Below are 24341 nucleotides of genomic sequence, written 5' to 3'. Positions count from 1 at the left end.
CTATCTTCCCAAAACCCTAAACCCCTCGTCTGGTTCAGGTTTCTTGATGACATCTTTATAATCTGGACCCAAGACCAGAATACCTTATCCTCATTCCTCCACAATCCCAAAATTCTCTCCCATCCACTTCACCTGGTCCTCCTCCACCCATCATGCCAGTTTCCTAGATGTTGATCTCCTCTGGTTGCTCGATCCACACCTCAGTTCATATTGAACCCACCAATCACCAACATTATGTGCACTTTTACAGCTGCCACTCCTTCCACACAAAAAAATCCCTACCATACAGTCTGTCCACCTTTGGTAGATGCATCTTCAGTGATGAGAACTCCCTCGCCCACTATGCTGAAGGCCTCACAAAAGCCTCCGCAGGTTGCAGTACCCCTCAGACCTAATACACAAACAGATCTCCTGGGCCATATCCCCACACACCTGATCCTCACATCCATCCCAAGAACTAACCACAAAGAAGCACCCCCTTGTAGCCCAATACCACCTGGAACAGGAATGACTGAACCATGTCCCTTGTCAGGGCTTTGATTATCTATTATCATGCCCTGAAATGAGGGACATCCTACCCAAGATATATCCATCCCCTCCCAAAGTGGTGTTCCACGACCACTCAACATCCACAACATCCTAGTCCATCCCCATGCCACTCCCACCTCCAGTCCCCTGCCACAAGGATCATACCCTCGTGGAAGACCCAAATGCAAGACCTGCGCTATCCATCCACCCAGCACCTCCTACTCCAGTCCTGTCACAGGCTGATCCTACCCCATCAGAGGCCTGGCCACCTGTGAAAGCAGCCATGTTATGCTTGAGAAATGAATTTCATTCTGAAAGCTAGCAAAGCGAAGCTCCGTACCTTTTGTATGTGTACCTGTTGATGACACAGTGCTTCTGCGTTTCAGAGAGTCGTCTCCTTTATTCTCAACCAGAACTTTCTGTACATTAAAATAGTAATGTAGTATTAGTAAACTGCAGGAGTATCTGTGCTAAGGTTCCAAAATTACCATATTTACCTGAGCGTAAGACGACTTTAGATATAAGATGATCCCCTTTTTTAGAGGCTCCTTGAGAAAAATTTATTTTATTGGAATTCTTCAAAATAAATTTGCACAAAACCTCAGTAGCCAAAGCTTCATTTGTAAGTGTAAGATCGCCCCTATATTAATGTATTAAACAATCTAAAAACGTTGACTTCAGCAGCAATATTTTAATTTGTGAATATAAGACAATCACATATTTTTCAAATTACGAACCTGGAGAAACAAATCTCTTGTAATCGGGTAAATACAATAGTCTTACTTATTGAAGGTATAGTAGCTTCATATTATCAGGAAAAGAAAGCTGCACAAAACTGGAAAAGAAAAGCAGCAAAATCTAGATTCCAATTGTATAGCAAAGCTATGCGGCATATTTATTGCTGCAGAGGATTCGATAATATCTAGTGAGGTGATTATGGATTCCAAATGTAAAATAATTTGGATGAAGTTAAGCATCCAATGTATTTGAAATATGATGCCCAGATGGATTTATATCCCATCAGTGTCACAAGCTGCAGCACCAGAGCACTTCAGAGCAAACTTGCAGAATATTGCTTGTAAGTTTCCTGATGATGCTGTTGTAATAAGAGGAGATTTCAGTTTGACAGCTATTGCCGAGGTGAGTCATGTGATTAAAGTTGTTGCCAAAGATGGCTCTGATTGTTTCATCTTTATAGTACTTCAGCAGATAGGAAGAGAAACAACTTGTGAGTGGTCCACATACGGATTGAAAAGTTTATGGGCTTAAGAGTTAGCATTAATAGTTTGGTGAAAGAATTGTGTTACGATGTGGACAGCAGACGTTGTGCACAAAACACCAATCTTGAGATTGTGCAATTGCTCTTCAAAATACTGATGGGAATTTTCTGATGCATAATGGTGCACGTTCTGTGACTTCACATATCTTACAGGCTGAACCAGGCTTCATCTGAAGAAATGAAAAACTGAAGATCTATAAGTCAGGAACCACCAACTGAACTTAACATGTGAAAGTTTATCTGGACACTAACTTGCGCGCAAGTGAATTTATAAAGATACAGAGAGCAGGTCGTCTCTCATAATGTTTCGACACACAAATTTTGTCAGATTGTTCCAAGCTTTTATTCACTCAAGCAACATTTTCTGACATTCTAACTCCTTTTGGATAGCTAATGTTTTTATTCGCTACAGACCCCATTTTGTGCCACTTCACCACTAAGTTTTGGATTGTAGACTTTGCTGGAGGTTTTGCCAAAACAGTTCCAGTTTTAATATCTTGCACTGTCAGTTCCGCACATGTTTTTCATGAACTGTGCCTTGCATAACATTTGACAATGTACACACACTGTTTTGTTGTGAGCACTATTTCATATTGCATTTAACTGGTCACAAAGCATATCTGCTTCTCTCACTCACTCAAACGTAATGACACAGTGAAGTACTCTGCACAGAGCGTGTGCAAGATATGCATGTGTGACATGAGACAGCAACTGATAGTGTATTGAAATCACAATTTCCAGCGTGTTCTGTGATGGCATTTCTCTTTTTCATTAACAATGCACTAGTGTGCATTTCGTGCAACTGTTTGTGTCCTGATCAGCCTCATCTTAATGCAGCTGTTAGGCATGTTAACATGGGGCTGGAGAAGGCACTGATGGCAGAGAGCACGGGTCAGATTGTGGTGGTGCCAGTTGAGTCTATCAGTAGATTGGGTTTCACTACGGATACCTCAATAGGTATGGGAAGGGGAAGCTGGCAAAGCTTGTAGGTGACAGTGTAGTGGGTGGTGGTGGATCGTTTGTGGGAAAAATTCCTGTAGTAGTTGGTGTTAGAGCTGCATCTTTTTTAGATTGGTATACCTGCTTAAAGGAAGTCCCTCTAACTAAGGAATCACCTGCAGAGGATGTCATGTTTCCAGGCAGAGAAGGAATTAGCATATTTCATCAAAATATAAGAGGTATTAGAGATAAAGTTAGTGAACTGAACTGCTTATAGATTTTGACTCTGAATTTATTGGTCTATTGGAGCACCACTTAAATAATTTGACAATTCAGAGGCTTCCTTTACCAGGATACAGATTAGCAGGCTGTTTTTCAAAGAGGTCCTTGTAGAGTGGGGGAGTGTACATATATGTAAAAAATGATATTCCATTTGAGTCCATAGATGTATCACGACACTGCACTGAACAGATATTTGAATATTGTGCAGGGGCAGTTTAATTTAGTGAAATTAAATGTTTAATTTTTGTTGTTTATAGGTCCCCTAACTCTATTAGAACATTCTAAATGCGGTACTATCAGTAAAAGGCAGCCTGGGTGGCTGACTAGTGGGATTAGGATATCATGTAGAACAAAGTGGGAATTATGTCAAAATGTTAGAAGTCATTACAATCAAGCTACAGTAGCCCATTACAAACAGTATTGTAAGGTGATTAAAAATATTATTAGGAAGGCAAAGAGTATGTGGTATGCAAATAGATTAGCTACTTCACAGGATAAAATTAAAACCATATTCAGATGTGAAGGAAGTGTGTGGTCAGCAGCACAAGGTCGACAATATAAAGTAAGTTTGCAGTAAAAATATTTCTGTTACTGATAAGTCAGATATGTGTACAGTATTTAACAATCATTTTTCTGAGCATTTCTGGTGAATTAAATAAAAATTTAGTGTCTACAGGGAATCGTATAACTCTCTTGGCAAATGCCTTTCTGAGATTGATGTCTGAAATACTCCTCTGATACTGACAAGCTTGATGTTGAGTCAATAATTAAATCAATGAAGGCTAAAGACTCTTGTGGATATGATGGAGTGTCTAGCAGATTATTAAAGTACTGTGCTGCACATGGTAGCCTTGTATTTAGCCATATTTGTGATTTTTCCTTCAGGAATGGTCAGTTTCCTGAACAATTGAATTACTCAGTAGTAAAGCCACTTTATAAAGGGAGATAGGGATAATGTGAACATTTTAGACCTATTTCTACGCCATCAGTGTTTGCAAAAGTTATTGAAAAGGCTGTGTATGTAAGGATAATTGATCATTTTATATCACATAATTTGCTATCAAATGTACAGTTTGGCTTTATAAGTCATTTAACAGCTGAAAATGCTATATTCCCTTTTCTCTGTGAGGTATTGAATGGGTTAAACAAAAGGTTTTGAATGCTAGGCATATTTTTTGATTTAACTAAGACGTGTGAGTGTGTTGATCATGAAATATTGGTCCAGAAATTGGACCATTACGGAATATGGGGAGTAGCTCACAATTGGTTCACCTCTTACTTTAACACCAGACAGCAAAAAGTGTGTGGTCAAATGGGGGGTGCCCCAGGGTTCAGTGTTGGGCCACTCCGGTTCCTTATTTATGTAAATAACATGCCCTCTAGTATTACGGGTAACTCTAATATTTCTGTTTGTCGATGACACTGTCTTGGTAGTAAAGGATGTTGTGTGCAACATTGTATCGGTTTCAAACAGTGCAGTTCATGACGTAAGTTCAAGGCTTGTAGAAATTAACTAATGCTAAAGCACCGTAAGACTCAGTTTGTACAGTTTCAAACACACAATTCAACAAAACCCAACATTTTAATTTTACAGAATGGGCGTATGATTAGTGAAACTGAAAAGTGGAAATTTCTAGATATTCAGATAGATAGTAAACTGTCATAGGAAGCTCACATTTAGGATCTTGTTCAAAGACTTAATGCTGCCATTTTTAGTATTCGAACGGTATCTGAAGTAAGTGATTGTTCAACATGACAATTAGTCTACTTTGCTTATTTTCATTCGCTTATGCTGTATGGTATTGCTTTTTGGTGTAACCCTGCCAATTCTCATAGGATATTTTTTGGCTCAGAAACGGGCAGTTTGGGCAATAAGTGGTGTAAGTTCACGAACCTCTTGTCGACCCCTGTTCACAAGTCTGGGTATTTTGACATTGGCCTCTCAATATATATATTCCTTATTGTCATTTCTTGTTAAGAATATTAGCTTATTCCCAAGAATAAGCAGCTTTCACTCGGTTAATACTCGGCAGAAATCAAACCTGCATTTGGATCCAACTTCCTTAACTCTTGTGCAAAAAGGTGTGCAGTTACTGCTGCATCCATTTTCGATAAGCTACCACTTGAATTCAAAAATCTTAGCAGTAATCCACGCGCTTTCAAATCGAAACTGAAGAGTTTCCTCATGGTTTACTCCTATTCTGTGTAGGAGTTCCTTGAAAAATTAAGCTAATTTTATGTTATATTGTTGATTGCATCTACTTAAACTGATGGCTTGACTTTTTTTGGGTTCATAAACATTTTATTTTTATCTGTACTACTTTTATGTTGCAATTTCATGAAGTGACAAGTTCCATGACCTTGGAGATTTGCTCCTCAATTTGGTCCTATGGAACTTTACGTGTTGTCGTTGTTGTTGTTGTTGTTGTTGTTGTTGTTGTGGTAGTCTTCAGTCCAGAGAATGGTTTGATGCAGCTCTCCATGCTACTCTATCCTGTGCAAGCTTCTTCATCTCCCAGTACCTACTGCAACCTACATCCTTCTGAATCTGTTTAGTGTATTATCTCTTGGTCTCCCTCTACAATTTTTACCCTCCACGCTGCCCTCCAATACTAAATTTGTGATCCCTTGATGCCTCAGAATATGCCCTACCAGCCGATCCCTTCTTCTAGTCAAGTTGTGCCACAGATTTCTCTTCTCTCCAATTCTATTCAATACCTCCTCATTAGTTGAGAGGTGTTCCAAGATGGCCGCCGAGTAAGTGACGCCAGAAACCATTTCCAGAAAGTTACGTGATTTAGACAGGAATATAATTTAGTTTAACGCCGACAACAAATTAAATACATGCATTAGTGTATCATTTAGTCTTGCCGTTAAAGGTTTGACTTTTCTTTGCGTATTTTTTCAGAAAACACGAAAAGATCGTAACTTCGCGAAGTCGCGCTTAGGCTTAAATTTTGTAAACGTGTTTGTTTCTTGTTTCACGGTAATTTAACTAATTTCTCGGTAACAAATAAGTAAACTACCGTAAATAGCGTATAACTTCATTGTTTTAATACAGATTTCAGAAAAACAGCGTAACTTTGTATCAGAAACTTGCTTATATACATTTGTTTATAGGCCTAATTCTCGTAACGTTTTTGGAGAATCAAAGTTAAAGTATCTCGTTTAATTGTCCTTTTTTTCATTCCATCGAGTGAAATATAAAATAAATAGCGTATACCTTCATTGTTTTAATACAGATCTCAGAAAAACAGCGGAATTTTAAATCAGAAACTTGCTTATATACATTTGTGAATAGGCTTAATTCTTGTAACATCTTTTTTGATTTTCCGTAATTTAATTAATTTATTCTAGCTAAAGTATTATTTTTGCCATGAGTGAGAAGTGCCTGACTTGCCGTAGAATTGTTAGTTCCGGGGTTTGGTGTGATGGATGCAGTAGTTTTTTTCATTGGGGGGCTGCAGTGGCGTGGGTGTTGGGGAAGTGGATCAGGCTCATCAGTGGTTATGTAGGATTTGCAGCAGAGATAGGAAGATAGTGGAACAGGAGGGGAAAATTGCTGCCCTTCAGGCTGAGCTAGATCAGGCTAGGGAAGATCTGGACAGGTTAAGGAGGGAGAAGGGCAAAGAGAGGTGGGAAGTGGCAACAGGTAACAGAAGGAACAGGCCTAGAACTAAGTCTGACAGTTTTGTGGTGAATGTCAAAAATAAGTTTGACCTGTTGCTTCAGTTAGAAACTGATGAGCCTCAAGCAGAGGTAGGTGTAGACAGGACACAACAAACTTTCAATAGGAAATTGAAAAAGAATGTAGGAAAGCCATCGAAAAGGAAGAAATTTTTGTTGTTAGGCAGTTCTCATGCCAGAGGCGTAGGCCAACTTCTGCAGGAGGAATTAGGACCAGAATACCAGGTCACAAATTTTTTCAAACCAAGTGCTAGTCTGGATCAGGTGACAGAGGATTTAGGTTCACTCTGTAAAGGATTTACCAGGGAAGACACCGTGGTTATTGTTGGAGGGCCAGGGAACAGCATCGACAGAGATCCTGGGTACAGTATAGAGTGTGACCTGGTAAAGATTGCGTCGGCATCGAGACACACCAATGTTGAATTTGTATCTGTCCTGAGACGCCATGACCGGCCTCATTTGAACTCTTCTGTTGGGAGAGTTAATTTGGAGTTGGAACGGCTGCTTGGGTCGGGTGCGGGGGCTCATATTGGTGTGGTTCCTGTTGATTCTCTCAGTAGGTGGGACTATACCAGGCACGGCCTATATCTCAACAGGAAAGGGAAAGGGAAACTGGCTGGGGTAATAGCAGGAAATTTAAGGGGGGGAGGCACTGCCATGAATGGTAAAATACCAGTGGTTACAGGTGTTGGAGCAGCACCTTTTTTAGGATAGGTAAGACAGAAAGATGTCAAGTTCTACGAGAGGTCAGGATTGAAACAAATCTTCAGTTTAGGAAAGAAATTAAACAGCACAATTCTAGCACATTGGATCACCAATCACAGCTGTCAATTATAAATTTTCACCAATCACCAGAAATTTTATCTCCACCAAGTTGTATCTCAGTCCTAGGTAATTGCATTGATGAATTAGTCACCCAATCCAGTTGACATAATCTGCCTCTCTGAACACCATGTGACCACTGGTATAGCAACTAGGCCTAAGCACAATGAGAAACTCAAACAGGAGAGTACTGCAAAAGTTAGAATAAGGAAAGGTTCTCATAAAAGTATAATTAAAAATAATGTAAGTATATTTCATCAAAATATTGGGAGTTTAAAGAATAAAATAGATGAGCTTCTGGTTTGTTTAGAAGATTTAGAAGCTGAGGATGAAATAGATATACTGTGCCTGTCTGAGCATCACATTGTTACTGATATGGTTAAGGTAAATGTAAATGGATATAAGCTCTCTGCACATGTAATGAGAGAAAATATGGAGAAAGGAGGAGTTGCCATATATGTCAAAAGTTATCATTGTGCAAAAAGTATAGAAACAAAAAAGTTTTGTGTAGAGAAACATATAGAAGCATGTGCCTGTGAGCTTAAATTAAATAAAGGGACATTTATAATTGTAACTGTATATAGGTCCCCATCAGGAAATTTTCATCTATTTCTGAAAAATTTGGACTCCTTGTTGTGCTATCTGTCAGACAGGGGGAAGCAAATTATTATTTGTGGGGACTTCAATGTAGATTCTCTGAAAGAGGGTAATAGGAAAAATGACCTTGAAGTATTACTCGGTTCTTTTAATTTGACACCCGTTATTGATTTTCCTACTCGGGTGGTAAAGGATAGCAGCTCACTGATAGATAACATCTTTATAGACCAAGATAAGTTTAACCAGATAAATGCTCAGCCTGTTGAGAATGGTCTTTCTGATCATGGTGCACAGCTAGTTACAATATATGACATAGCTCCATTCAGCAATACTAAACAGTCCTCCAAAGTAGTACGTTCAGTCAACGATTTAACAACTGCAAATTTCAGGGAAAGCCTACAGCAGTTAGACTGGGATGAGGTGTACCGTGAACCTGATGCCAATTTAAAATATGATTTATTTCATGACATTTTTGTAAATGCATTTGAAAACTGCTTCCCGAAGAAAATAGTTAAATATACTCGTAAGAAACCTTGTAACAAACCATGGCTTACTAAGGGTATAAAAATATCTTGTAACCGAAAAAGGGAAATGTATCTGACAGCAAGAAAGAGTAGTGACCCAGAAACTATCAAACATTATAAAAACTACTGTGTTATATTAAGAAAAGTTATTAAAAAATCCAGAAGTATGTGTATCATGTCTGAAATCAGCATCTCTGATAATAAAATTAAAACAATTTGGAATATTATTAAAAGAGAAACAGGTCAACCAAGAGCACAGGAAGACAGTATTACCATCAAATTGAATGAAAACTTTACAAACAAAAAGTCAGAAGTTGAAAATATTTTTAATGATCATTTTCTAAATGTTGTGGATATAGTAGGATCCAGGTGTTCATTAGAAGATGCTAGGCTGTTAATGGAAGAGGCCATACCTATGCAATTTGATACAATTGAAATCTCCTCCACTTCTCCCTCTGAAATTAGGAAAATAATAAACTTGCTTAAAAGCAAAAACTCACATGGAATTGATGGCATTTCCAGCAAAATACTAAAAGCTTGTTCTCAACAGATAAGTAAGATTCTCAGCCACCTGTGTAATAGCTCTCTGGAACAGGGCATTTTCCCTGATAGACTGAAATATGCTATTGTTATACCTTTGCATAAAAAGGGGGATAGATCTGATGTCAACAATTACTGTCCAATCTCCCTTCTAACAGCTTTATCCAAAATTTTTGAGAAAGTAATGTATTCAAGAGTAGCTTCACATATCTGTAACAATGAAGTACTAACAAAATGTCAGTTTGGTTTCCAGAAAGGTTTTTCAACAGAAAATGCCATATATGCTTTCACCAATCAAATTTTGAATGATCTGAATAACCGAACACCACCCATTGGGATTTTTTGTGATCTCTCAAAGGCTTTTGTTTGTGTAAATCATGAAATTCTGCTAGACAAGCTCAAGTATTGTGGCATGAGTGGGACAGTGCACAAATGGTTTAATTTGTACCTAACTGGAAGAGTGCAGAAAGTTGAAATAAGTAGTTCTCATAATATGCAAAGATCAGCACATTCCTCAAACTGGGGAACTATCAAGAATGGGGTTCCACAAGGGTCAGTCTTGGGTCCTTTGTTGTTCTTAATATATATTAATGACTTCAGGGTGTATACGGCCCGGGACATCCTGGAATTCCGGGAAAAACCCGGGAATTTTTTCATCCGGGAAAAACCTGGGAATTTTTTAGAATTCCGGGATTTTTCGTTGTTTTAGATTGCAGTTAAAGTTTTGTAGGTGTGACGTATAAGATCTGATACGCTGACAAAGAACTTTAGTCCACTACTGCTAAATAATATTGCAGCAATGAAACACAAATCAGAGAATAACACCAAAATAAAAGTTTAGTTGCGTAGAAAATGGGTAAATAGTGTCAAAGGATTTAGGTCGAAGATTATGCAGTACGTCTGTAACAACTAATATGCATTCGATGTGTGTGACGTCACAATTGTTTACATTTCTAACAGATCACCAGAAAATATTACGAATAGTGGCTTGAGATGCGTTACTTTCGAAGTAAATTTCCACGCTAGATGATTTATGTTACATGTGAGAATGTGCAGTACATTTCTTAAATCACAGGGCGTTATAACTCTCATTCAAAACGTAACACTTTGAGGATCAGCCATTTGAAAAATGTCGGGCCCAGAAGATAAGTCATTTATGCCACTATTTAAAATTTTACCGGCACATTTGTATTTGATATGACTTAACGTGTAACACACGCTAAAAAAAGACCGAGCTTCAAGTTAGTTTTCATATTTAATGTTGTACTTTCATAGATAAAAAATTATGCAATCGATGGCAAAAAGTTCCATTGACCTTGAAAAAAATGTGCATAATGTGTTACTGAGCAATGTCACAAGTCCCTTCATGCCAGAACACTTCGACTTTTCTAAGCAACTGATAATCATTTTGGCACGATTTTAATTGCCAAATTAGAGCCTGTTAGTAGGCCTACGGACTTCCTATCATTGTAGGACTAATAACAGTGGATGCCAATAGAGGATGCAATTCTCGTTCGTACATACACATCAGCTTACGAGTTAACTGGTGTAGAAACGCACTTTGCTGAATTGAGCGAGCTCGGCCTACCTTCGTAACGTACGCGCCGCGGCCTGTCTTTCTCGTAGGCCTCGTGCTCTGAATAACTGCCGTCATTCGCTAGCGAGGTCACGTGACATGAGCTATGACTGGCTGACAAAAGTGCATCGCTCAACGCAATCTCTATTTTAGCGTTTCGGAAGCTACCGTGCTGTAATTTGTGGAATTTGTGTATATACTTTAGCAATATGAAAATAAACTCTGTGCATATTGTCTCGCATCAAACAACTTTCCAAACACATTGTTTTCCTGGATTTCGTTTCCTAAAGTGCTGGGACGTCCTCTGCCGGTATAAGACGTTTAAGATTCAAAGGACTGATAGGTTTTACAGCTCCGAGGGAAAGTATACTGCTACTTAACACGGATGTATTTTCACCCGCTTTATACGTAATTTCATCCGGGAGAAATTGTGTTTTTAACCTGGAAATCCGGGAAAAATCCGGGAATTTTTTTTTCTTGTCCACGTAGACACCCTGGACTTGCCATTCTATATTCATGAAGAGGCAAAGTTAGTTCTCTTTGCTGATGATACAAGTATAGTAATCACACCTGACAAACAAGAATTAACTGATGAAATTGTCAATACTGTCTTTCAGAAAATTACTAAGTGGTTCCTTGTAAACGGACTCTCACTGAATTTTGATAAGACACAGTACATACAGTTCCGTACAGTGAATGGTATGATGCCATTAATAAATATAGACCTTAATCAGAAGCATATAGCTAAGGTAGAATATTCCAAATTTTTAGGTGTGTCCATTGATGAGAGATTAAATTGGAAGAAACACATTGATGATCTGCTGAAACGTTTGAGTTCAGCTACTTATGCAATAAGGGTCATTGCAAATTTTGGTGATAAACATCTTAGTAAATTAGCTTACTACGCCTATTTTCACTCGTTGCTTTCATATGGCATCATATTTTGGGGTAATTCATCACTGAGGAATAAAGTATTTATTGCACAAAAGCGTGTAATCAGAATAATAGCTGGAGTCCACCCAAGACCATCCTGCAGACATTTATTTAAGGATCTAGGGATATTCACAGTAGCTTCTCAGTATATATACTCTCTTATGAAATTTGTTATTAACAACCAAACCCAATTCAAAAGTAATAGCAGTGTGCATAACTACAATACTAGGAGAAAGGATGATCTTCACTATTCAAGATTAAATCTAACTTTGGCACAGAAAGGGGTGAATTATACTGGCACTAAAGTCTTTGGTCACTTACCAAATAGTATCAAAAGTCTGACAGATAACCAACAAGTATTTAAGAAGAAATTAAAAGAATTTCTGAATGACAACTCCTTCTACTCCATAGAGGAATTTTTAGATACAAATTAAAAACAAAAAACAAAAAAATTGAAAAAATAAAAATAAAAAAACACAAAACATGAAAAAGTTGTTATATTAACTTAAGTATGTTGTTAAATTAACTTAATTATGTCATGTATTGGAAAATTTGACTCGTTCCACATCATTACGAAATATCGTATTCATGATCCATGAAACTAGTACACTCCTGGAAATTGAAATAAGAACACCGTGAATTCATTGTCCCAGGAAGGGGAAACTTTATTGACACATTCCTGGGGTCAGATACATCACATGATCACACTGACAGAACCACAGGCACATAGACACAGGCAACAGAGCATGCACAATGTCGGCACTAGTACAGTGTATATCCACCTTTCGCAGCAATGCAGGCTGCTATTCTCCCATGGAGACGATCGTAGAGATACTGGATGTAGTCCTGTGGAACGGCTTGCCATGCCATTTCCACCTGGCGCCTCAGTTGGACCAGCGTTCGTTCTGGACGTGCAGACCGCGTGAGACGACGCTTCATCCAGTCCCAAACATGCTCAATGGGGGACAGATCCGGAGATCTTGCTGGCCAGGGTAGTTGACTTACGTGCAGACGTTGGGTGGCACGGGATACATGCGGACGTGAATTGTACTGTTGGAACAGCAAGTTCCCTTGCCGGTCTAGGAATGGTAGAACGATGGGTTCGATGACGGTTTGGATGTACCGTGCACTATTCAGTGTCCCCTCGACGATCACCAGTGGTGTACGGCCAGTGTAGGAGATCGCTCCCCACACCATGATGCCGGGTGTTGGCCCTGTGTGCCTCGGTCGTATGCAGTCCTGATTGTGGCGCTCACCTGCACGGCACCAAACACGCATACGACCATCATTGGCACCAAGGCAGAAGCGACTCTCATCGCTGAAGATGACACGTCTCCATTCGTCCCTCCATTCACGCCTGTCGCGACACCACTGGAGGCGGGCTGCACGATGTTGGGGCGTGAGCGGAAGACGGCCTAACGGTGTGCGGGACCGTAGCCCAGCTTCATGGAGACGGTTGCGAATGGTCCTCGCCGATACCCCAGGAGCAACAGTGTCCCTAATTTGCTGGGAAGTGGCGGTGCGGTCCCCTACGGCACTGCGTAGGATCCTACGGTCTTGGCGTGCATCCGTGCGTCGCTGCGGTCCGGTCCCAGGTCGACGGGCACGTGCACCTTCCGCCGACCACTGGCGACAACATCGATGTACTGTGGAGACCTCACGCCCCACGTGTTGAGCAATTCGGCGGTACATCCACCCGGCCTCCCGCATGCCCACTATACGCCCTCGCTCAAAGTCCGTCAACTGCACATACGGTTCACGTCCACACTGTCGCGGCATGCTACCAGTGTTAAAGACTGCGATCGAGCTCCGTATGCCACGGCAAACTGGCTGACACTGACGGCGGCGGTGCACAAATGCTGCGCAGCTAGCGCCATTCGACGGCCAACACCGCGGTTCCTGGTGTGTCCGCTGTGCAGTGCGTGTGATCATTGCTTGTACGCCCTCTCGCAGTGTCCGGAGCAAGTATGGTGGGTCTGACACAGCGGTGTCAATGTGTTCTTTTTTCCATTTCCAGGAGTGTATTAATCTAATCTAATTTAATCTAATCTAGTTGTGTGATCTACCCATCCAATCTTCAGCATTCTTCCGTAGCACCACATTTCGAAAGCTTCTATTCTCTTATTGTCTAAACTATTTATCGTCCATGTTTCACTTCCATACATGGCTACACTCCATACAAATACTTTCAGAAACGACTTCCTGACACTTAAATCTATACTCAATGTTAACAAATTTCTCTTCTTGAGAAACGCTTTTCTTGCCATTGCCAGTCTACATTTTATATCCTCTCTACTTTGACCATCATCAGTTATTTTGCTCCCCAAAGTCTTACAAATAATTTCTGAGCCAGTTTCATTTTGCTCACCGCATACTTATGATATTTTAATTGCTTCAACCATCCTGTGTAATCTCACTTTATAGATAGGAGAGTTCTTTCACTTCTTCAAAAGACCACCGAGTCTGATGTTAGGTAAGTCATCATTCTCCTTTCCGCCACTCTTCATCACCTTTGTATTATTCTGTTTATCCTTAAGACACATTATGTTCTAAGTACATTGTTCACTTCTTTCAAGAAATTTTTTGATTGGGGGGACCTTTTAGGGTTTCTCTTCAAAATGACATATGTAGGATATCTGTACAATGTTTGTGTTATAACGTCAAGTTTAACACATATAAGTCACAGAGTAAGTTGACAAGCAAGACGTGTACACGTTAGCATTCGAATGAGCACTGAGTCCCAGTCTAGCGGTCGCTGCTCGGCTGGCCGCTTAGGTGGCGCAGCTGCTGCATGGCTGGCAGACAGCGCCGCACGTAGAGGACGCGCGTAATTGTGCGGCGGCGCTTTGAATGATCGGTGAGTCACAACACTTTTCCCCCCTTTGGAATTGTTGCACTGGTCTTGATGGAGGTGTCCTGGAGATGGCAAACGTCCATAGGCGTTGTTTGACTCACCGTAAAGTCTCGAGGAGGAGGCGTCCCGTACGGACGGAAGTGTCCCCGATGATAACGGGTCGAGATGACAGGAGACGTAGGGGTCGAATCTGCTGGGGCCCCATGCACCAATCTGCCCGTTGCAGCAAGTCCAATTGATATGACAGGAGACATGGGCGATGTGTCGGCGTCCTTTGGAGGAGGAGGCGAGTAGATTTGCTCTGACAGAGGATGGTCATCCGGTTCCTGCATGGGCACGTCTCCTGGTGGCGTCGGTTCTTGTGCTGGCATCGCGATGATGGTGAGAGGTCAGCGTTGTGAGTATTGAGAGATGCCAAGATCCCGAGCGTCAGGTAGAGCCAAAGGTGGTGTAGCGGCATTCGGAACAGGCATTCCTGGCACACGAGGCCGAAGTTGGTCCGAATGACGCACTGCAACACCCGTGTCTGTCTGGATTTCATACAGGCATCTGCCACAGTGTCTTAAGATGCGGCCTGGGCTCCATTTTGGCCGCCTGCCATATCCCCGTACCCAGACGAGGTCGGCGGCGGTGAACCAGCCAACTGAAGGCACCCGCGGCCATGAGGTGGAAGGCCGCAGAAGATGAAGTAGCGTGCGGGGCTGTCGGCCATGTAAGAGCTCAGACGGGCTGTGGTTGCCCATGGGGATGAAACAGTAAGACGCCAGAAACTGGAGAAGCGCATCATCAGCAGCAGAAGAAGTCAGTTTCCGCATCTGAGCCTTAACTGTGCGGACCAGTCATTCAGCCTCACCGTTGGAGTGTGGATGGAACGGCGGGGCCGTGACACGCATAACGCCATGACGAGCACAAAAATCCGCAAATTCGGAAGAGGCAAATTGCGGACCATTATCAGTAACAAGAGTAAAGGGGAGGCCTTCCAAAGAAAAAATGCGGGCGAGAGCACTGGTGGTTGCCGCGGTGGTAGGCGACGTGCAACGGACAATGAAAGGAAAGTTAGAGTAGGCGTCAATTACGAGGAGCCATTAAGTACCTAAAAAGGGTCCCGCAAAGTCGGCATGAATGCGCTCCCAGGGCTTCTCAGGCGAAGGCCACGGTGACAAAGATGACTTCGGGGCAGCGGCCTGTGACGCACAAGGGCCGCAGGCAGCGACCATGTGTGCTATTTCCGAGTCGATGCCAGGCCAGTACACATGACAGCGTGCCAGAGATTTTGTGCGAGACACACCCCAGTGCCCCTGGTGAAGGAGGCGCAAGACTGAAGCACGCAAAGACGCAGGTACCACCACACGCAGCGAAGCATTGTCAGTGGAGAGGAGGATAACACCATCCCTAGCCGTGAGGCGGTAGTGCAAAGTGTAGTAGTTCCGCAACGGATCAGAAGTCTTAGCAGATGGGCGATCTGGCCAACCCTTCTGAATACAGCGTAAAACCCGGGAGAGGGTAGGGTCAGAACCCGTAGCAGCCGCCAGCCTGTCCCCAGTGATGGGGAACCCGTCCACAACCCGCTGCTCGGCAACATCCAGGTGGAAACACAAAAGTTCGTCCCTATCGAATGCCTGATCAGGACCCATGGGAAAGCGAGACAAAGCATCAGCATTCGCATATTGAGCCGTTGGCCGGAAATGAATCTCATAATTGAAACGGGACAAGTAAGGAGCCCAACGCTGGAGGCGGTGTGCAGCCTTGTCGGGAAGTGACGTTGATGGATGAAATAAGGAAACAAGTGGTTTGTGATCCGTAACAAGATGAAATTTTGAGCCATAGAGAAAAACACCAAACTTATGAAGAGCATAAATAATGGCCAAAGCTTCTTTCTCAATTTGAGAATACTTTTGTTGGGCATCCGTGAGCGTTTTGGAGGCATAAGCAATGGGTTGTTCCGAACTGTCAGAAAAACGGTGCGCAAGGACTGCACCGACCCCATATTGAGAGGCGTCTGTGGCAAGAACAAGATGTTGGCCAGGTTGATAAGTAGCCAGGCACGGGGCCTGTTTCAGCATAGTCTTCAATTTCTAGAAAGCCGCTTCGCATGACGCGGACCAGTGAAAAGGCACGTTTTTATGCAACAGGCGATGCAACGGCTGAGCCACCGAAGCCGCAGACGGTAAAAACTTGTGATAGTATGCTATTTTCCCCAAGAAGGCCTGCAGTTCCTTAACAGATGTAGGGCGAGGAAGGGCATCGATCGCAGCGACAGTTTGCTGAAGCGGACGAATACCATCCCGAGAGAGTTGAAACCCCAAGTACGTGATAGATGCCTGAAAAAATTGTGATTTCTGAAGATTACACCTAAGACCGGCAGTCTGTAAGACATGAAAAAGTGTGCGGAATTTTGAAGATGTTCTTCAGTGGTGGAGCCAGTGACAACAATGTCGTCCATGTAATTGATACACCCAGGGACAGGGAACAATAATTGTTCCAAGAATCGCTGAAAGAGAGCAGGGGCGCTAGCAACCCCGAATGGCAAGCGTTGGTATTGATAGAGGCCAAAAGGCGTGTTAAGGACCAGAAACTGCCGGGAAGCAGTGTCGAGAGGAAGTTGATGATAAGCTTCTGACAGGTCAATTTTAGAAAAATACTGGCATCCAGCAAGTTTAGTGAACAGTTCTTCAGGACGGGGCATAGGGAAAGTGTCAATGAGGCATTGAGCATTTACAGTGGCTTTGAAATCGCCACAGAGACGAATATCACCATTTGGCTTAGCAATGACAATGACAGGAGAGGACCACTCACTGGAAGTGACAGGAAGCAAGACCCCTGAAGCAGTGAGACGATCCAACTCCCGTTTTACCCGATCACGAAGGGCCACAGGAATGGGCCGAGCCCGAAAAACTTAGGCCGAGCAGTGGGTTTGAGTGTGATATGAGCTTCAAAGTCGTTTGCACGGCCTAACCCAGGAGAAAAAAGGGACGAAAATGTCGTCGACAAGGAATCCAGTTGAGCATAAGGAATAGCATCAGAGACAATATTGACAGTCATCTATGAAGAACCCAAAAATGCGAAAGGCATCGAAACCAAAAAGATTTTCTGCGTTGCTCTGGTCGACCACAAATATGGGAACAGTGCAAACGACAGATTTGTAAGATACCTCAGCATTAAACTGTCCCAAGAGAGAAATCTTCTGTTTATTGTACGTCCGTAATTGCCGAGTGACAGGTGACGGGAGTGGTGAACCCAACTGAAGATACGTCTGACAATTAATTATAGTGGCAGCAGAACCGGTATCCACTTGCATGCGAACATCTCGACCAAGGATTTGGACAGTGAGGAATAACTTCCCTGAAAGGGAAGAAGTGAAATTGACAGACAACACAGAATCAGAATCAGCGTCACGTTCATGGTCATCATGTATGCGGTCGGATTTGCAAACGGAAGACACATGACCTTTCTTTTTGCAATTGTAACACACAGGCCAACGTTGGGGACAATCCTCGCGTGAATGTTTCTTAAAACACCGCCGACATGAAGGAAGTTGCCGGGGGTTTTGCTGCAGTTTCTTAGCGGGTTGTTTACGGCTAGGCCGAGGCTGTGCATGGGAGCGCACTGCGGCCACGTCGGCGGGCGGGGACACGCCGCACGCGTCGTCAACAGCGCACAGAGGTTGTATTTCCCCAACATCACCCGAGGCCTCTATTTGCGCCCCAGCGGCGCGAGAAATTTCAAAAGACTGCGCAATGGAAAGAACTTCATCTAGGGTCGGATTCGCCAACTGAAGGGCACGTTGCCGAACTTCTTTGTCGGGTGCCGACCGGATAATAGCATCCCGTACCATGGGATCGGCATAGGATTCTTTGTGAACGTCAGTAACAAATTTGACACTTCCGACGGAGGCCATGAAGTTCAGCAGCCCATGCACGATAGGATTGATTTGGTTGTTTTTGACAACGATAAAAGGCAACACGAGATGCTACCACATGCGTTTGCTTTTGAAAATAGACTGACAGAAGTGAGCACATTTCAGCAAAGGACAAAGATGCAGGATCCTTCAAAGGAGCCAATTGCGACAACAACCGATACATTTGAGGTGAAATCCAGGAAAGGAACAGAGACTTACATGGTTGTTCGTCCGTGACATGAAATGCCAAGAAGTGCTGTCGAAGACGTTTTTCATAATCAGACCAGTCTTCCGCCGTCTCGTCGTAATGAGGAAAAGGAGGTATAGCCAACGACGAGAAACGCCTCGCATTTGACGCCGCGCCGAAATCGCGAATCACCGCTTTTAGAAGCGTTTGCTGTTCAAGGAGGTTTTGCAATAGTTGCTCGACAGTAGCCATGGAACCCTGTGGGTCAATGGTGAAAAGGAAAAATCCACTACCTCGTCGCTAATTGTTATAACGTCAAGTTTAACACATATATTTCAGAACGACACAACACATATATGTCACAGAGTAAGTTGACAAGCAAGACATGTGTACACGTTAGCATTCGAATGAGCACTGAGTCCCAGTCTATCGGCCGCTGCTCGGCTGGCCGCTTAGGTGGCCCAGCTGCTGCATGGCTGGCAGACAGCGCCGCACGTAGAGGACGCGCGTAATTGCGCAGCGGCGCTTTGAATGATTGGCGACTCACAACAGTTTGATTCTTGTGCAATAAATAATTGAAAGTGTTCCCGGACTTTATATACACCCTCTGTTAATTGAGCAAATGACTAAAACTCTTCACAAAGTTATCAACTAGCACTTTCAGAAGGTTCAGCTCCCTGCATTACATGTTACTTTCATATATATGTTTGTCTGTTTAATTATTGACTGGCCCTTATAAACACCTAGGAATTTAGAATATTTAATTTATTAAGTTTTCCCTCAGAGACAATTTCTCTCAGTGCAACCAGGCCACTAACAATGAGGTGAAGAAATGTGGAGCACATGACATGGTCAACTCTTTTAACTCTGTGTATTACATAAGGACTGAAAGCTGATAATGAAAGAACTAAATGACGTTTGATGTTTCTTGTGCCTTTGACTGTTTAGATAATATTTCAGTTCTGACAATGATAGTTTTGGTCATGACTTAGTCTTACAATAAAAGTATTATAATATTCAGTGCCTGATTCATGTAATTTCATTCAGAATGTTCAATGTTTAAACTTTAATTTACTGTTTCTTATGTTTACAGTTTTTCGTGGCCCAAGCAGCAAAAGCTGAAAGACGGTAACAGTAGTGTCAGCATAGTCAGAAGCAGAGCCTATTTATTAAAATACTCAAAGAAAAGACTGAAAACTAGGTGTAGAGTTATCTCAAGTGATCTACTTTTAAAATATAGTTCTTTTGAGGCTTAATTAAATATATTTTCTTTCCTCCTTCTTCTGTTACTGTCCGAATATGTACTGTTTCATAGATATATTGTAACTTGTGTACTGTTTCATAAAGTACTGTTTCATAAAGACATTCTAACTTTAAAAGTGTTCTGTTTCATAAATATATTGCAACTTACAAATGAAAAGAAAAGAAAAATAAATGTGTTTTTTATACATGAATAATCACCAGAGCTTTTTAACATATGGTACCCTTTTTAACCCTTTGCTGGACACTTTAGTGTAAATTGCAAAGTACTGTATTGACTGCTTCTCTAGTCAAATTACAGTTTGTTCCCTCATGGGAGGATGATGGAACGAAGTTATAAAGAAAGATGTTGTTATTCTCTTAATGACATGAGCATGACAACAGAGCAGTAATCAAAACAGGAAACTAAATGCAACATTGTTTCAACTCTTACAATAGGGAAATCCATTATTGTCCATTTCAGGCTATTTAGTCATTATGAAGTGGAAATTGCGAAAGTCAGATGTTAATTACAAATGCATTCAGATGAAAACAGACTATGGTTGTACCATTCCAGTGAATTTTTAAAACTTCCTGGAAATTTATGAGCACAAATCAAAGTTCACTTGGCCATGAGGATATGACAGGCAATTGTAAACATACATGACAAATAGTTGTGCATAATCAGATGTTTAAAGCAGATGTATTGTATTCTTTTGTGATTATTTTAATTGTCTGTATGTAAATAAGGTCTGTGTTCTGCACCTACCATTTGATAATGGCTGTATATTTAAAACTGACCAATAGTGGAGTAATAAACATTATTTACAGTGAAAAATAGATGGCACTTTGCTGTACAGCTAGTCTATATTCAGTATTATTATTGATGCTAGGGTACACAGCTGCATGAAACTTCACAATAGAAGTTATTTTCCTCTCTCAGGCTGCTGATTTTTAAATTCAAGACAAGCCTTTTATTTCATTGCCAGTCAGTTAATTTAACACCCATGGCATTATCAAGCAACCTGGTTGTAAAAAAACAATAATGTGTAACGGGCACCATCAAACAAGCAAGAAGTAACCAAATATGTGTCGCAGTTACTTACATCCACATGAATTATGTTAAAATATAAGGAGCGGATGACTGGTCGGTACTTGGCATCAGGAGTTGAAATTCCAGGCACTATAAATAGAAACTCTTAATAATAATAATAATAAGGGCTATGGATAGTGGAATAAGAACACAGACTGCATTGTATGCTTCCACTTATCAGACAATTATTCTCTACACAACAATGCATAGACATGTAACGGCACTCCTAATAAGAATGCACGCCCCAGCAGACTAATTACCCAACTCCCACTCAGTTGCCTGCCACAGAATCCTGGACCCCAAATGGGAGCTGAAAAATGTTTGAAAGTATAACTTTATTCCATAGAAAATGCACTGAACAGGAAGAACAGTGCTCATCACAGTGTTATGGGAAAGATCATCGTTTGTGATTAATAAGGATTGAAGTCATGTTGGCTACATGTCTTGTGGCAGGTGCTCTGATGTCTTCTCTTTCAGTTCCACTGAAATGCATTTGAAGGCACAAGTCTGCAGAACAGACCAAAGTGTAAATTCTGAATCATTCCAGTTTCAGTGAAATGCACTACAACTAAAAGGGGCATAGAAGTGTGGCCAAAGGTCTACATCATTTGCATTAGTGGAGGATTTCACACTTTTGTGCCATGAGCTTATAGATGCTGATTTGCAATTTGTCTCATTCCACAGTAGTTGTTTTCTGTTCACCTTTGAACTCACAAACTGTTGATCATACGTGGAAACCATAAAAGTATTGGATTGCAAGTTTCTTTATTCAGTTCAGTAAAGTGTTTTGATCATTACAATCATTGTCAGACTAATCTGTCTTTTTAAACCTGATAAAAGAAGCAAATGATATTTTAGTCATCATTGGTATTGTCAAAGAATATGAAAAGATGATAAAACTGTGATGAACTCTCATGGACTTTGATTTAAGGCCACAGTGTGGTAATGGCAGTTGTATATCACAGGTCATTGGTGAAAATATGCCCATCATTCTCTAGGTCATGGGTGTGATTACCTGTTGATGTGCAGCAGATGTGTGGCATGAGCAATATTTAAAAACAAGTTGTATCTCTTTATAAGCACATGGTTTTGTTTACTACGATTGGACACTGTTGGTGAGAACTGACGTCCTGGAGGGGGGGAGGGGGGGGACAACCTGGGAATTTGTTAAGAAATCGTTTTGTGGAAACATTTTTCAATTTAGGAGTAAATCCGTGGCATATTGACAAGGTTGCGACTGTCACTGACTGAGGTGCTAGTGTATGCAAGGACTACCTTTCATTTTTTTTTACAAAAGCTATGACAGGAAAATATATTTTTATGAATCATTTTATTGTTTCTTGAAATATTTGCCTTTAAATTGTACCTGTATTTAGCGTGTGTAAAAGTTTTTCCACTTTTATGATACTTCAAACACATTGTATTTGAAAGCTCAACTGCTTCTTGGGTGATCAAAAATCACTGTCCAAGCACTTTTCATTCAACACAAGGGAACAAAAAGAAGTCACTATGTGATAAATCAGGTGACAAGGGCAATGAGACACTAATTTGATGTTCTCCATCAAATGAACAATGGTTTTACGAGTTGTGTGACATGAAGCATTGGCATGATGATGAGTGATGCAAGGTTTTCAGTTGTTTTCCTGATTTTATTGATGACTTGCAGCAAAGAAATTGTTGTAACCATCCAGCATTAACTATTCTTCATTTCTCTAAAACAACAGCTGTGATATGTCAGTGTAACCAAAAAACAAGCAATTATATTATGGGAAATGTTTTGTGAACCAACCACTTTTGTTGGTTTCTGGTCACCTTTGAACTCACAAACTGTTGATTGTACGTGGAAACCAAAACAGTATTTGATTGTAAGTTTCTTTATTCAATTCAGTAAAGGGTTTTGATCATTACAATCATTGCCAGACTGATCTGTCTTTTTAAACTTGATAAAAGAAGCAAATAACATTTTAGTCATCATTGGCATTGTCAAAGAATATGAAAAGATGATAAAACTGTGATGAACTCTCATAGACTTTGATATAAGGCCACTGTTAGCACAGTGTGGTAATGGCAGTTGTATATCGCAGGCCATAAGTGTCAGTTACAGTTCTATCATATTTTTATATTTTGTGACAGTGCCAGTCACGGGTAAAAATTTTATTTGCTTGTTTTAGTAAGTTTAAAAAGACAGACCAATCTGCTGATGATCACAGCGATCAAAACCAAATACGGAACTTAATGAACAAATTTGTTCATTAAGACTGTTTTGATTTCCATTCATTCTCAAACAATGGACCTGTGTCACCTTCAGGTTGAACACTTGATTGCTGCTTAGTTTATGGCTTGTGTAGATAAATGCAAGTTTTATCTCCTGCTATGGTGATGTATATGGATTGTACATTTTCTTAGAATTTTGTAAGCATTTCCTTCCATCAGTTTAAATGATCCTGTTTTTGATATTTGATTTATTCTATCAGGGAAAAAAAATAAATGTATTTTTCATGGTTTAATGTGCATGCACAATCGAACTTAGTTATGCCTAAGGATGCCTCTGTTTCGTGGTAAGTCAACTATAGATTTCTCTTCAGTCATTTTATGTACAATATCAGTGGTTTTTGGAACAGTACCAGTTCTGGTTAATCTTCACAAAATTAATCAAGAAAATGGTTCAAATGGCTCTAAGCACCATGGGACTTAACGTCTGAGGTCATCAGTCCCCTGGACTGAACTACTTAAACCTAACTAACTTAAGGACATCACACACACCCATGCCCGAGGCAGGATTTGAACCGTAGCAGCAGCAGCACGGTTCTGGACTGAAGTGCCTAGAACTGCTTGGCCACAGCAAAAGTTGTTTTGTCAGTGAAGATGACAGATTTTAAAATAATGGTAAATTCACATCTCATCTCAGTGGTGCCATTTAGTGAGCTCAAAGTGACCTTATTAGATTTTGCAGTTTTTTGATGTTATGCAATCATACAAAATTAATCACTGGCGAAAACATGACCACGACGAAATTCTGCAAACCAATTACAAACAGTCTTTTTTCTGAAACAGATTGATTACCAAAAGTTGAACAAAGCTATTTGAGGCACTGTTGTTGAGTTAGGCCAAAAACCTGAAAAAACAGGAGAACCTTCACCTGAAATTTAAATTTTTTCACACCACTGCCCATAAATGGTCACTCTAAACAAAGAATTCAGCGCATTTTTGAGCTACAGTTGTTTTGTCAGTGAAGATGACAGATTTTAAAATAATGGTAAATTCACATCTCATCTCAGTGGTGCCATTTAGTGAGCTCAAAGTGACCTTCTTATTAGATTTTGCAGTTTTTTGATGTTATGCAATCATGTTTGTAATACAATC

At 41.0% G+C, this 24341-nt stretch overlaps 1 protein-coding gene across 1 annotated transcript in view; it reads left to right on the top strand.

Annotated features, from left to right (window-relative positions):
- The window catches only part of LOC126141457 (ATP-dependent DNA helicase DDX11-like), a gene marked incomplete at its 5' end in the record, with an annotated part of 63974 nt that extends 43993 nt beyond the window's left edge, over positions 1 to 19981 (top strand). The window contains one exon of the mRNA XM_049915247.1: positions 19740 to 19981. Coding sequence (XP_049771204.1) covers positions 19740 to 19778 — 39 coding nt within the window. The remainder of the gene's footprint in view (positions 1 to 19739) is intronic.
- Between the last annotated feature and the right edge of the window lie 4360 nt (positions 19982 to 24341).

Source organism: Schistocerca cancellata, unplaced genomic scaffold (assembly GCF_023864275.1).
Source record: "Schistocerca cancellata isolate TAMUIC-IGC-003103 unplaced genomic scaffold, iqSchCanc2.1 HiC_scaffold_713, whole genome shotgun sequence".
NCBI classification, from domain to species: Eukaryota; Metazoa; Arthropoda; class Insecta; order Orthoptera; family Acrididae; genus Schistocerca; species Schistocerca cancellata.
This window is presented reverse-complemented; position numbering and strand designations above follow the sequence as displayed.